Source organism: Tenebrio molitor, chromosome 4, assembly GCF_963966145.1.
Source record: "Tenebrio molitor chromosome 4, icTenMoli1.1, whole genome shotgun sequence".
Classification (NCBI taxonomy): domain Eukaryota; kingdom Metazoa; phylum Arthropoda; class Insecta; order Coleoptera; family Tenebrionidae; genus Tenebrio; species Tenebrio molitor.
The window spans coordinates 2,759,271-2,773,107 of NC_091049.1; the positions used below are offsets into that span (position 1 = coordinate 2,759,271).

General features: G+C 38.1%; 2 protein-coding genes and 1 long non-coding RNA gene across 4 annotated transcripts; 1 reads left to right on the forward strand and 2 right to left on the reverse strand.

The window, feature by feature from the left end:
- Nucleotides 1-18: 18 nt before the first annotated feature.
- On the forward strand, nucleotides 19-2,712 carry LOC138128643 (uncharacterized). The gene is made up of 2 exons (XR_011158813.1): nucleotides 19-858; nucleotides 916-2,712. It is a non-coding gene; the product is annotated as an uncharacterized lncRNA (long non-coding RNA).
- On the reverse strand, nucleotides 2,707-4,902 carry LOC138128641 (farnesol dehydrogenase-like). The gene is made up of 4 exons (XM_069044852.1): nucleotides 4,640-4,902; nucleotides 4,141-4,602; nucleotides 3,935-4,090; nucleotides 2,707-3,888 (listed from the first exon to the last, which is right to left on the reverse strand). The coding sequence occupies exons 1-4, from the start codon at nucleotides 4,745-4,747 to the stop codon at nucleotides 3,847-3,849; spliced, it is 768 nt and encodes a 255-aa protein (XP_068900953.1). The 5' UTR covers nucleotides 4,748-4,902; the 3' UTR covers nucleotides 2,707-3,846.
- Nucleotides 4,903-9,410: 4,508 nt separating this feature from the next.
- Nucleotides 9,411-11,795, reverse strand: LOC138129946 (farnesol dehydrogenase-like). Of its 2 annotated transcripts, XR_011159438.1 has the most exons (5): nucleotides 11,558-11,795; nucleotides 11,042-11,503; nucleotides 10,840-10,995; nucleotides 10,092-10,794; nucleotides 9,411-9,917 (listed from the first exon to the last, which is right to left on the reverse strand). XR_011159438.1 is itself a non-coding variant. In XM_069046287.1 (4 exons), the coding sequence occupies exons 1-4, from the start codon at nucleotides 11,663-11,665 to the stop codon at nucleotides 10,753-10,755; spliced, it is 768 nt and encodes a 255-aa protein (XP_068902388.1). In that variant the 5' UTR covers nucleotides 11,666-11,795; the 3' UTR covers nucleotides 9,411-10,752. The 2 variants fall into 2 exon arrangements, 1 of the variants encoding a protein (XP_068902388.1); XM_069046287.1 differs by having other exon boundaries at nucleotides 9,411-10,794.
- Between the last annotated feature and the right edge of the window lie 2,042 nt (nucleotides 11,796-13,837).

Below are 13,837 nucleotides of genomic sequence, written 5' to 3' on the forward strand. Positions count from 1 at the left end.
TGATCGAGACCTTGAGAGCCGGGCCTTTACGTACATACGCATTGCGTCCACCACGATAAGTCACTGTTTTCTTTGGGTGGAATGTCGAAAACCAAACAAATATCCGTTTCTGCGACGACAAAGTTGCTGTCGTGTCAGGCGGAACAGGAAATCGGCGCCGATCGATGCGAATAATTTTTTTAGGTGTGAACATTTGGACGTTTAGGGTTTCGCAATGGTTATGTTGTTTACAACTGTGTAGGTACTTATTCGCCTTTGAATTAATTATTTAACATTGAAAACTACCGAAATTAATGAATTCCTATCGACAAAGTTGTTCGAGTGTTTTAGGGAACCTTGATAGAGATCTTGAAATTCCTGAAAAAGTCCTCGTCGTTAGATAACCGACTGGAGCGGAGGTGTCCTTCGGATCCTTGCCGTGGATCAGGACTCGAAAACAATATCACAAAGTGTCTGGCGCTACTGTGACGTTTTGTACTCGTACTTCACGGGTGGTTCCCACAGTGATCCCGCCTTCTCACAGGTATCTGAACCAGGTGTAATAACAGTGACAATAATGATGGTCACAGTGATAGAAATATTCAAAACGGTAAATAAATCCGGCCTTGATGCCGTGCCGCCTTCATTTATACTCATAATAATAAATTAAGAAAAAAATAGATTCATTGATATAATGCGTATTTCAGATGTTGTTTTGACTTGGGTCCTGTCCTTCCACTTTAGATAAAAAAGATTGCAGCCATCCCCGACAAAACTGTTAGTTAGGGGTCATCAGAATTATTGATACACGCAGATTATACTATTGCTTACGACTGTAATAAGTAACTGTGAAAAACAAAAACATCATTGGTTTTAAAGGTTTTATTTTGATTTTGAATGTTGCTTTGGATAAAACAAAGTTACTATAAATTTTAGATCAAGAGTGCTTTGGAATGACATATCAAAAAATTTCAGATCAAGAGTGCTTTGGAATGGTGTATCGAATAAATTTCAAATCAAGAGTGCTTTGGAATGGTGGATCAAATAAATTTCAGATCAAGAGTGCTTTGGAATGGCATATCAAATAAATTTCAGATCAAGAGTGCTTTGGAATGGTGTATCAAATAAATTTCAGATTAAGAGTGCTTTGGAATGGTGTATCAAATAAATTTCAGATCAAGAGTGCTTTCCAATGTCTATTAAAAAAGTTGCAGATCAAGAGTGCTGTCCAGTGTTATATCAAATAAATTTCAGACCAAGAGTGCTTTGAAATGTTATTTGATTCGTTTATGAACACGTTTAGTTTGACAGTTCAAAGTTCTGAAATTTATTTGATCAGACAACACGTCATTTTATTCTGCACTGACAAGTACTGTTCTTTATAAATTACCATTTATATTGTTTTGTTTCATTTTCTTAACAGCATTTCCATCTTGAAGACAACTTATTTGTGAAATTGCTCATCACTATTCACAATAATGTTTAGATTTGCTATCTTCATTCATTACGAAAGTGTTATTAAATTTTTAAATATTACCGATAAGAGAACCAGACCCGGAATATAAATCTTCTCAATAGAAAAAAATACCTAGTTGTTATCTAGTGACTTTTTGACATCGGTACTGTCTCTAAATGTGTTTCGAATTATGAATTATGAAGTGATATCACCAATAAGAGAAGAGCACATGTGTAGGGTCAATGTCACGATAATAGACCGTTTTTTTCGATGCACCATTGACAGTTCCGTTACATATCTCACGTCATCGCCGTCTTTTGTCTCAGGTCAACGACGACTCCGGTTCGGTCTGACATGAATCCGAAAATTATGGTGATCAACCCACCAGGAAGGACCTCGGGCGTCGGTACTTCCCGCATCTACGTCTGACTCAGCGTCAGCCAACAGCAGAATATTTGTCTGGTGACCGCGTAACGGCAGCGCCCCCTCTGCCACTTTTCTGGGACGCACGGTGTACGTTGCGTGCCGGACTCGCTTCCCAAATTAATATTTATGACACACCTTGCCGAATTTTTTTTGTGTAATCGCCGATTAGGATCTGGTGTTGCAACGAGCGGAACATCCTGGCCGGGGGAAGCCTCCCCCACTCGAGGTGCGCACGATTTCGTCAAAAAAAATTATTAATTGCACGGAGCGTGTGCTCGTTAAGTCATAAATGCTCGTACGATGGGGTTTTGTAATAGTTGATGGCGTGACGAAACATTTCGGGTTTTTACCGTGGCCTGACCTTTAAGAGTTGGCGCAGACGGGAGGGTCACGGGTGTCGTAGGCAACCAGGCGTGCTGCAGGAGTTGTTGCCTAGCAGGAGAAGGAAAATGTACAAAATGTTTTGAGGTTAGGGGCTGGAATGAATGACAGATCGTCTGGTTCTAGTCGTACGCGGCAATGAAGCCGTCGATCGAGTCAATGTTTCTAGTCCTATGGGGGCAATGAAGCAGTGACGTGTCGATCTATCTCCGAAACGTTGAGAAACTCTTGTATCTAGACTACCAAGATGTCTTTATTACAAATTAATAGAAATGTTTGTGTTGAATTTGAAAAAGTTTTGTCCATTATTGTGAAACATGTGCTTTGCACTGCTGTATTGTTGGTTGCTGATACAACAAAAATGTTCTTCCAAATCTTTTTCAAAAATCATCATTAAATGTTTTAACTACTATTTCTTAGTCTTTTAGCTTTGTTGATTTTGATTGTCGACAAATAAAATCACGTTTGTACTTAAGAGTTTTATTTGACAAGTGACAGATGTTACTATTCCGGACACGGAATCTTGGCCAACATTTTTTAGACATTAGTGTTATTATTAGTAAATGACAATTATTAAAAATTACTTTTAAAACGTTTGTGCGGTATTCTTTTTTCGAAATTCAGGTTTTTTTTGGATGATGTTGAAGGTCATGTGTGACGTCAAATAAACCTGATTCACGCAAAAGAGTGGTGTTTTGAATTCGTGATTGTAGTTTATCATGCTGTTTTTTTGCCTTTGAAAGAATTTAAAAATTAAATTAATTTCGAATACAATTTCAGGTAATGAACATTAAAACGAGTTTTTTTAGTCCCGAATTAGTTAAAATAATAATTTGCTTGTCTACAAAAGGACCTGTTTTGTTGATGACATTTTTGCGAATTTTTTGTTGTGATGCTGATTCTAAGGTCATTGGAAATTCGGAGCAAACATGTTTTTTTTTTGGGTACTAGCTGCAGAGTCTGAGCGATGTAAAATTGTTAAGAAAAAAATGGATGTTTTTTGGCGCTTCTAATGGCGGTTCCTTCTTCGTGGTAATCTGACCCAAAACACTAATTACTGCGGGAAAGTTGAGAACAAGTAAAATAGAAAATTAACGAAATAGCATATTTTTTACGTAATTGCGGGAATTAAAAATTTAATATTATACAATGTATCACGTTTTCTTGTCACATCAAAAAAGCAGGGAAATGGCATTATCGAGTTAAAAGTTGGGTTATATTCAAAGGCCAGTTCACACATATTTGTCAGTTAAATGTCAGTTGTGGCCAAGGTTCCGTGTCCGAAATACAGGGTGAGCAACAATAACTGTTTCAGTTGGCAATAAAAAAATTTACATGAAATTTTCAAGACTGTGAATTGTACCTATTTCGGTTTGTTTTATTGACACTATTGGCAGCTGGTATACCTACATTTCATATTTAAACGTCTTGGTTTTTGTATTCTTTTATTAATTAAATGGTTTTCTCGTTGGAACATGACATAAAAGTCACCAAAAGTCACCAGAATGTATTGCCAACTCAATCAGTAATTGTTGTTCCCACAGTAGTATGTCCAAATCATAGGATTACCTCTTGCTGGCAATCTCTGCAAACGTCACTTTTCCTCAGTACGGTTCTCCGACTGGTTTGATGGTCAACTCGTGGATCTACAAAACACTAATAAATCCAGAAAAAAATCTTTTTTCTGTATACCTGGACGTGTTCGGGGGTCGACAAAGCGTAGACAACGCCATCTGCAATGTCCTCCGGTTTCAGTATTGGTCTAGTTTCCAGATATTTCTTTCTTTCGTCGGAGATATCCTTACACAAGACTGTCATCTCACTGACAACGAGTCCTGGACTAACACTCTGCAACCCACCATTCAGTTCTTACGCAAAATTCCCACCCACTACGTTACCGTAATTTTAATTTTGCTTTGGAGCGTGTTCAACTCTTGCCTCAGCGTCTCGGTGAGCGCCGTCACCGCATACTTGGTCGCGGAATACACATTCAATTTTGGCGCTTTGGGGGCCGCGTGTCCCGCGATACTGTTGATGTGTATGACGTGACCTTGAATATCGTTGGTCCGCATCACTCTGATCGCCTCCCTTGTGGCGATGCACAGCGCCAAGACGTTCACGTCGAACTCTTTCTTCCACTCTTGAGTGTCACCTTCTGTCAACAAACCCTCTTTCATGTAGCCGGCGTTGTTGACTAAGATGTGGACAGGTCCTAAATTGTCTGCGATCCATGTGAAAGCTTTCAAGATGTCTTCTTCTCTGGTGATGTCCGCTTTGACGGCGTGGAGTTTGCCCTTCTTGCCTGAAAGTTGTCGGGAACGTTGCTCGACGAGTTGGACTCGACGGGCAACTCCCGCGACCTAAACAATGGCGAAGCGTTCTCGAGGGGGTACTTACGATCAGACCGTGTTCGACGAGGGCGTCGGCGATGGCGGCGCCGATTCCGGAGCTGGCACCAGTCACCACCGCCACTTTACCCGCCCACCGGTTCATGGACAGCACCATCGTGAACTGAGATGTACTATAGAATGCGCACAGTGTGATGTATTTTTATCGACTCTCTCAAGGTTACTGATAGTCTTCAATTAGCATGGTGAGATAAGCACATTACTGAAGTAAAGTACATTAATAGAGGCAAAACGTCTTAATTGAAGAAGAACCAGACATGGTGTCTATACAGGGTGCGTCCTAAAAAACGCCGCAGGCCATATCTCCGTTATTTATGGCTCGATTTAAATAAAACAAAAACTGAAATAAATCACTTTAAAGACACTATAAACACAACATAGACTAATGTTTTTAAAGAAAGTTGTAATACCCCAGTTTGAATTCAAATTGCCGCCGCCGAAAAAAACGCAAGAGGAACTGTTTGGTTCTTTTGTTGTGCACGGTTGGTAGAATTTGGATTGCGTACGGTGGTTAAGGGTAGACGCGACACTCGATTCTCAGCCCTCGAAATAAACGGTGGTGTTTGTTGCATCGTCGTTTTCATTGTTATTGTTTTAGTTGAAAATGTAGTTATTGCTGTTACGAATGTCGAGTCATGCATTTTTCTTGTGTATTGTCAGTGTAATCAGAGCGTGCGGCGTAACCATTCACCAATCGCGGAGGAGAACGTGTTGATTAATTACAGGGGCGCACCTCGTGTGTCGCCGACAGTTTGCGCGTTGTAATTCAGGTAGGATGATCTCACAGACAACAAGTAGTGTTGAGCAGGTATGTTATTTCGTTTTGTTATTCCGATAAGCTCGGGTGAAGTAGGAATTGGTAGAGTGGGGAAATTTTTGAGGTAACGTCGCAATAAAGTTGTCAGGTAGTTAAAATCCGTGGGACGAGTCCATTTTCACGAGGGAGTAAGGGGTGAACCGTGGAAATGAGTTGTTCGCGTCCAGGCTTTAAAATCGGAGTTATTTAGGGGCGAACGGTTCGAAATACTTTGGGCGAGTCCATTTCTGGCTAGGAATAGAAACAGTTAACCGAACATATTGCGTCAGCGATTTAAATAGGGAAAACGAAAGTCCATTTTGGGAACGGTCTTCATTTACCACAAGGAAAAACGTGGTAGGTACGTGTTTGGCCGAAATTAGGAGTTTAGACGCGGGGCCAGTTTATCCACGTTGTAATGAAAAACGGGAGCCTGCCAAAGGAGCCGGACGTGGAGGGGACCACGCAGTCACTCGTGGCTCCTTTCATGACGTGTGATCCTGGCCGCAGAGTTTCTCGACGCCTTCGGTGGAAGGCCTCTGTTTCATCAGCTGTGGGCACTACAGTGGCGATTCGGAGGACACAAACTGGGGCACTGCACCCATAACGAGTTAGGTGTCGCAGGGACTTGGACTACCCGACGTTACTAGTTTAGAAATTAGGAGACTGGGGGGCGAGAATTAGATTAACTCCGCGATCGTAGTCCGCGTGTTAGCTGGAAGAGCTGAGAGTCAGAGTTGCGTCATTAGAGGAATTAGAGTGTCTGTTATTGTAATCTAGAGTCTTGCTGCGCCATTTTCTGTGACATGTTGTGTAACTTTGTCAATTACGGTGTGCCATCGTTTGTGGATGATTTTTGGGGGTTTTACTCATCCCATTTACAGTGTCTATTCGTGATAATTTAAATTAACTAACATTTGTTTCATGGTGCCGCTTTGTTCTTGTATTGTGAGTTTATTGTTGCTGAGTATCTGTTGTTATTTTATTGATTGTGTCGTTTCGTTCCTCAGAAGGCCGATAGACAAATTTATTGTGTTATGTATTTCTTGTTATGTCATGTTAAGTCGCACCGCTGAATTGTTTAATTTCCCATGTGATCGTGTTAACACTGTAGATGAAAACGAGAATGTATTTATTCATGTGCGTATAAAATAAATACAGGCGTCCGCGTCCTCCCACCGATTTATGCATTTTTATTTCGAAGTTGTCCAACCTGCAGGTCCGCCATTTGCATCCCGAGCTAGGCTACCGCCATTTTGTACAAAACACACAACGTAGGGGTTTTACTGCTTCGATGACGATCACAACATGGCCATTTTGTTCAATTTCGCGGATTTAATTTAAATATTCAAATATTTAAGGAGACTGGCGATATCTGGGTTATTACAGACTGTTTGAAATTTTCAAGTCTATTTTGTGCTGATAGTGTTTTTAAAGTGATTTATTCCAGTCTCTGTTTTATTTAAATCGAGCTATAAATAACGGAGATATGGCTTGCGGCGTTTTTTAGGACGCACCTGTATATTCTCACTAGAAAATCAATTGTTATCTATTTTGACACCGACCCCATCTCTAAATCTGTTTCAAAATAGAGATTATGAAGTGAATCATGTAATGCATACTTGTTTGTAGTTAATAGTTATATAATATGAATGATAACTTATCAAGGTCATGTGATAAGAATTGTGTTTGTTTATTTTTAAGTGATTGCGATTTTTGTTACGTTTATTTTATTTGTAGCTTTTTGTAACAAGTTTTTTATAGAATGTACACACTTTTATTCAGAAATGGTCATTTAAATCTAGTAGGAGCCAAGGCCATTTGAATCAAAAAGCTACGCTTATAATGCCGTTTTATAATAATTGTTTCTGCAGAGTGGCCATAAAACAAAAGAAGACAGAACCTTATTGCGCGCCCTCGGTGGCCGATTAACGAATCAAAGCTACAATATTAGCGGCAATTTAAAATATAATCTGTTTCAAAATCAAAAATCCACCAACACTGCATTCTACCTCGAAAATACAACCGACAACGTCGCCAACTTTTGTTTTTAGTGTGTCTGCAAGTGTCAGAAAAAAATGGGGTTCTGAAAGAAAATTGTTGAGAGTCGTTTCGGGCGTAGTTCATAGTGTTTTTTTTATTCCCATTTTATTATTTACTCAAAAGGTATGATATGGTAGCTACCACCTTTTTGTACAGTCGTTGACCAAAATAAAATAGGACAAAGTGTTACCTTAGACAGTTTCCCAATTCAAAGATTTGTGTAGTGTAACCGTAGCCAACGTTAAATGAACTAGCCGTGCTCAAGTAAATTTGGCAACAATGCCCGCAGACCTAGGACCGAGTCAGTTTGTGCAGATTTGCATGTGTTTACACAGTGATCCTAACGTTTTAACTTCAGAAAACTGTGTTTATTTCCAAAATTTTAAGCTACCAAGTTGTTTAAAAGTTGAAGGGAATTTAGTATAGAGTTTGTGAAATAAATTGTGGCATTTTCTTCTGGAATTAAAGCCGTTAACTTGGTGGAAGTTAAAACGAGACAAACCTAACCTAACTTTTGTGTGTTAAACGAAATATCACTGGTTCTCACTTCTAATTTTAAATATTATTCAAACATGCCTAGTAGGTGTTGTGTAACAGGCTGTAAAAGTAATTAGGACTCGTCTTTAAGAAATGTACAAAACAATCGCAGTGTAAGTGTTTTCAAATTTCCCAAAAATGTAGAGCGCAAACAAGCATGGTTAAAAGCAATCCCTTGAAAAAACTTCAGCTTCAAGTGTGGTCTGTCAATTACATTTTAGTTCTGATGATATGATTTTATATGATAAACATTTGCAACCTGAGGGAAGCTGTAAACAATTGCTTTTAAAAAGCTACAGACTAAAAGATGCGGCTGTTCCTAGCGTGTTTCCAAATTTAGCGTCTTATCTATCAAAGCCAGCAATTAAAGAGAGAACTGATCCAGAGTTTAGGCGTGAAACAATTTCTAAAAGACAAAACGATGAAGTAAGTAGAGAATTTTATGAAGGCAGATATAATAAACAATTTTAATGATTTAATAACAACATTTTCAATCGAACTTAATTTGATTGGCTGGGAACATAAAATTGTTGAATTTGGTACTTATATATTTTTTTACATTGAATTTTATCATCAATTCTTCACTCTATGGGGGTAAGATGGGAATTGTAATACTAATAATCATCTAATAAGCAATGTCAATTTATTGAGAACGTGTAAAAACGGGCCTTTATGTTTATTAGGCGTTCGATGTTCGGCGGTTCACTCGGTCCGCCAGTCTGAACGATTGCGACGTTGCCTTTTTCTCAGCACGGCTAGTTATTTAACGTTGGCTACGGTGTAACTGAGGCGTATGTGTCTCAGATTACAACTTGATTTGACTTGACGATTGATTAATTGATTTACAAAAAGTAAGGTTGTGTTTTTTCACTTGTCATCTCGTCACCGTCACTATGTTCAATTGAATGATTGTGAGTTTTTGAAATATTTTCGAATGATGACACTTATCAGAATTTTTTTTTTATTCTTGACACTTTTGTTTCCTAAGAGATGGATTTCGCAAAAATATCGAATTACACAATCGAAATTTACTTTGTCCTATTTTATTTTGGTCAACGACTGTACATAATAATTATTTTGTGTTACGTAAATAAACTCAACAATTCAATGTCAAATTTTGGCGAGAGGTTGGGCCAACCCAAAATAATGAATCTTATTCTAGGGATTTCATTTTTTTTGCCAAAATAATTCAACAGGTCGTGGATTTTTGATTTTGAAACAGATTATATTGCCCTTCTATTTTACATAAAATGGTAAAAGCGTGTTTCATTTGTGGGGCAAAAGATGTTCGCTTATTTGAAATTCCCAGCAATATGAAACAAAGACAAAAATGGTTCAAAGGTTTTGAAACGTTTTGCGGGAAGCAAATTTATGCAGACAATGATAAGGACAACCTTTTAGTTTGTATTTGTAATACAACGGGATTTTCAACAAGACTATAATTACAACCCCCAAAAGATGACGCTTATGCAAAGATGCTGTTCATTGTCCTTCTATTTTTGTAAGTATCTATAATTAAAAAAGACTTGTGTGTTTATTGATACATGAAATATACATAGAAGCGAAGTCAACCACGAAATATGAGAAAAAAAAGAGCTTCCTTTTCTCATTTTTCGATCAATTACTTATTAGTTTTCACAGTCATAATCAGGGACATCCAGTTATTAATTATGTACTGTCATCTTATTAATGTTTTTGTTTTTTAGACCTTTCCCACTGAAACTCCGGTTGAAATTCCTGTACCCCAAAATCCTGTAGTATTTCGTCATTCCAACCGTTCCAATCACATCCAAATCAATTCAAGTAAATAGTATTTCTGCAGAGTATATGCCACCAAATGGTTGAGATAATGGGCCCTCATTTGCTAGAAAATCCAATACTTTCATCTTGTCTGGAACATAAAAATCAGATTTGTGAGCTGATAATAATAACTGCAACGCTGAAACCAGTTTTAGATAATACATATTTGTCAAGAAAAAAAACAAATTTATTAAAGAAGAAATGTCCAATCCAGAACAAACTACTTTGCAGAAAAATACTAAAGTTATAAATTGTTCTGACCTACCTTGTGTTATGATTTCATGTTTGGTAATTGTTCACTTTAACCACTTCTGGCTAGACAGCCTCACGGCGTCGTCCTAGATCGTGTCCCACCATTCAAACCTTGTGCAAATGCCTTTTTTTCTCTTGTTGTGTTTCAAGGTCGCGCCAAGTCTTAGTATAACTAAAGGGTAAGGAAAATTTTCATTTGCACAAGGTTTGACTGGTGGGAAACGATGTAGGAGGGCGTCCTGGGGCTGTCTAGCCAGAAAAAACGCGAAAATTCCAGAAGTAATTAAAGTGAACAATTACCTCATGTTTTTTTGCAATTGTAATTTATTAGTATTTTGGTAGTCCAGAATGTATCCAAAGTAAGTTCGGATCTTGGATATTTTATTGCATTCATGTTTTAATTGACGTTTTAAGCACTTAACCTCAAAGTAAAAAGTGGAAAAAGTTTCAATCGACTGCGTTCGAAATCGGTAGATGGAGCGCAAAAAGGTTCTGCCGCCCGAAATGTCACAGAAACAAAGTTTATATGGATAAATCGAAAATTGAAACGGCCTTATAAGCGTAGCTTTTTGATTCAGATGGCCTTGGTAGGAGCCATAGACAACACAGTTTACTGTGTTGTCTATGGTAGGAGCTTGGTACTGGCGCCATCTCTGATTGAACAGTCGTTGCTTCTAATTAATTTCTCCAACTGGTTTGATTGTGAACTCGTGGATCTACAAATTCCAAATAAGTCAAGATTTTGCAAACATTTCACTCACCTGAACGTGTTCCGGGGTTGACAGGGCGTAGACAACGCCATCTGCGATGTCTTGGCTCTTCAGAATGGGCATCTTTTCCAAGATAGCCTTCCTCTCAGGACTCTGAGTCTTATTCAGAGTAGTCAACTCGCTCTCAACCAATCCAGGACTGACGCTCTGAAATCTAGATTTAGAGGAGTCCCACCAGAAGACTAAGACTTACCGTGACCTTGATCTTGCTACCCAGATGATTCAGTTCTTGCCTCAGAGTCTCTGTCAAGGCCGTAACAGCGTACTTCGAGGCCGGGTACACGTTCACGTGAGCACCGCTGAATACAGCGTGTCCCATGACACTGTTGATGTGGACGATGTGACCGTTGATGTTGTTGGCTTTCATGACCTTGACGGCTTCCCTGGTGGCAATGCACAAACCCAAGACGTTCAGATCCAGAACGGCCTTCCAGTCTTCGGTTTTACCTTCCGTCAAGTTGGTCTGTTTAACAGTACCGGCATTGTTGACGAGGATGTGAACCGGTCCCAAGTTCTTTGTGGTCCAGGCGAAGGTCTTCAAGATGTCTTCTTCTTTGGTGAAGTCGGCTTTGATCCCGTGGAGCTTCCCTTTCTTTCCGGAGAGTTGCTTGGAATGTTCTTTGACGAGTTCAGAGCGACGGGCAGTACCCACCACCTAGAAAGAGTCGAGTTGGAAAGGGGAAGGGTGGAATCGTAGGGGTGGACTTACAATCAAGCCGTGTTCGACTAGAGAGGTGGCGATGGCTTTGCCGATTCCTGAACTGGCACCTGTCACTATGGCAACTTTGCCTACCCATCTGTCCATCGAGAGAACCATCGTGTGTGTGGGTCGTACCGTGTTTGTAACAGTACTGAGAATAAACTAGATGATGATGAAGCAAAAATTATTGCTGCGTCATAACTACTTGCAAATACTACCAGTACGTTATCTCTGCTACCAGATAATACTACAGGTGGTATTGGCGATTTCGGCTACCGTTGGGGGCGCCACTGAGCGCGCACTGTTGGCAGATTTTAAGTCATATACCGCTCGATTCTGCTTATGTTTGTACATTGTTTTGTTGTTGGTTTTACGTGAATTTGCGGGTTTTGTGGTGGTTTTCTTAAGTTTACACAAAATTTTGACTTATTTAGAGACAACAGCAGAACGTAGATGTGTTGTGGAAGGCGAAGAAGTGTTGTGTGCGAAGATTTTAATTTTATGTGGTGTTATTAAAGTAGTGGAAACAAGGTAGGAAATTTTTGGATTGTGCCTACAAACAAGTGCCTTGAGTAGTGCTCCACATGAAATTATAAGAGACAGTTATCTGTTAACGATAACAACGTCGAAGTAGACTATTTTAGTTGCAGTACTCGCAAAGTGCAAACATATTTCGCCGTGTTTATTGTCCAGGTTGTGTAAAGTTTTTGTTGTGTTTGGCAAAACATCATGGCCCAACAATTTTTATTGTAAGATTTAACACATTTTATGTATATAATAAATGTATGTTGTATATAAATATAAATCATGTAAAAATATAACCTGCAAATGTAGTTTTATTTTCCAGAGACCTTCATATGATTAGATGAACGTTATTGTACAATCATATTAATTAAATGTTTCTCTGTAGGAACTGGGTGAACGATGAAAAAAAAGAGGCAATTATATTGAGTTTAATAGGTGTTTTTAATTGGAAAATACCAACACCACTCTATCCTCGACAGAAAGCTTATGAGTGCATACTGTTGGATAACAGTGTTTAACTAGTGAACAAATATCATTTAACAATTTAAAGTTTGATAACAATAGTGAGTGAATTCAAATGTTTATCATTCTCTATTTTACAAATAAATGTAACTAAATCACCACTTGTTACTTAAACACCTTTATCTTCAACATGATGGTTTTGTTGAAAGTTCACAAAAACTGATCCTAAATTTAATAAACTATCAACAGCATTACATTCATCTTCACACAAATCAGATGTGGTGTAATTTGTGACATCAGATTCTTCCTTTAACATTTTGTCTTTTTCTTCCCCTAAAACTATTCTCATTTGTTTTTTGAGAAAACGTTTTCATAGGTAAATTTACAGAAGGAATGGCATTTTCTTTCAAACGTGGTTTTTTGGTCTCTGCAGGCATAGAAATAATAACCTATGGAACGAGCGTGCTAATATACGCGATACGGAACCGTTGTTGGCATCGTAAGTTAGGCAACCCGCTGTGTCCGTAAGGGCAAGAAACTACGAGTTTGCATTAATGCGGTCTTGAAATATTTATTTAAAATTCAAAAAGGGATGTTTTATAACAAATTTGCACATTAGATTTATACAAAACAAACATTATTGTAAAAATTAAACTTTTATTTAGCAAAAATCAAAACTATGATTTCATAACAATCGATAACGGGTATTAAAATTTATATATTCCTGTAGTTTAAGAAAACTAAGCAACTGCTACCCCTAAAATATACTTATAAAATTTTAAAACTTTTTTAAAAGTAGAATAATTTATTTACAATAAAATTGCCGTTTTAAATTTACGAAATTTGGAATAACGAGGTAGGTAATTCTACTGATTTTTAAATAAAATTAATTTAGAATACATTTGCCTTACGCGCGTTTGGTGTTCATTCCGTTTTTTGTTTATATGGTGAATTCTGATATTAAAAAACACTTCTAAAATAATCTTGATTAACTGAATGACATGATTATTTAAAGGATCCTGATCCAAAATGTGATTACTTAAAGTTTTAAAAAGATCATTGTAATTTAATTGTCTGCCAGCTAACATTAACAATTTATTAATATTTGGAGCAGCAGTATTATGCGAGACAGACCTAAATACTCTCTCAGCATATTTACAAATAGTCACTACATCAACAGCTGCTTTGATTAATCCACCACGGTTTTTTCTATTTAGTAACCGAGAATATGAAGAATTTTCAAAAAGATAATCAGTACATGTAGCGCAGTGAATCATTTTGATCACTTTTCGCGACACAAAT

Bases quoted from the DNA above. Each gene is read 5' to 3' on its own strand.
- LOC138128641 (XM_069044852.1), bottom strand. From the start codon at position 4,747: ATGGTGCTGTCCATGAACCGGTGGGCGGGTAAAGTGGCGGTGGTGACT. The intron at 4,603-4,639 runs GTAAGTACCCCC...GCCATTGTTTAG, and splicing joins TCGTCGAACACGGTCTGATC to GTCGCGGGAGTTGCCCGTCG. The intron at 3,889-3,934 runs GTATACAGAAAA...AGTGTTTTGTAG, and splicing joins CGACCCCCGAACACGTCCAG to ATCCACGAGTTGACCATCAA.
- LOC138129946 (XM_069046287.1), bottom strand. From the start codon at position 11,665: ATGGTTCTCTCGATGGACAGATGGGTAGGCAAAGTTGCCATAGTGACA. The intron at 10,996-11,041 runs GTAAGTCTTAGT...TCTAGATTTCAG, and splicing joins GTAGCAAGATCAAGGTCACG to AGCGTCAGTCCTGGATTGGT. The intron at 10,795-10,839 runs GTGAGTGAAATG...TGGAATTTGTAG, and splicing joins CAACCCCGGAACACGTTCAG to ATCCACGAGTTCACAATCAA.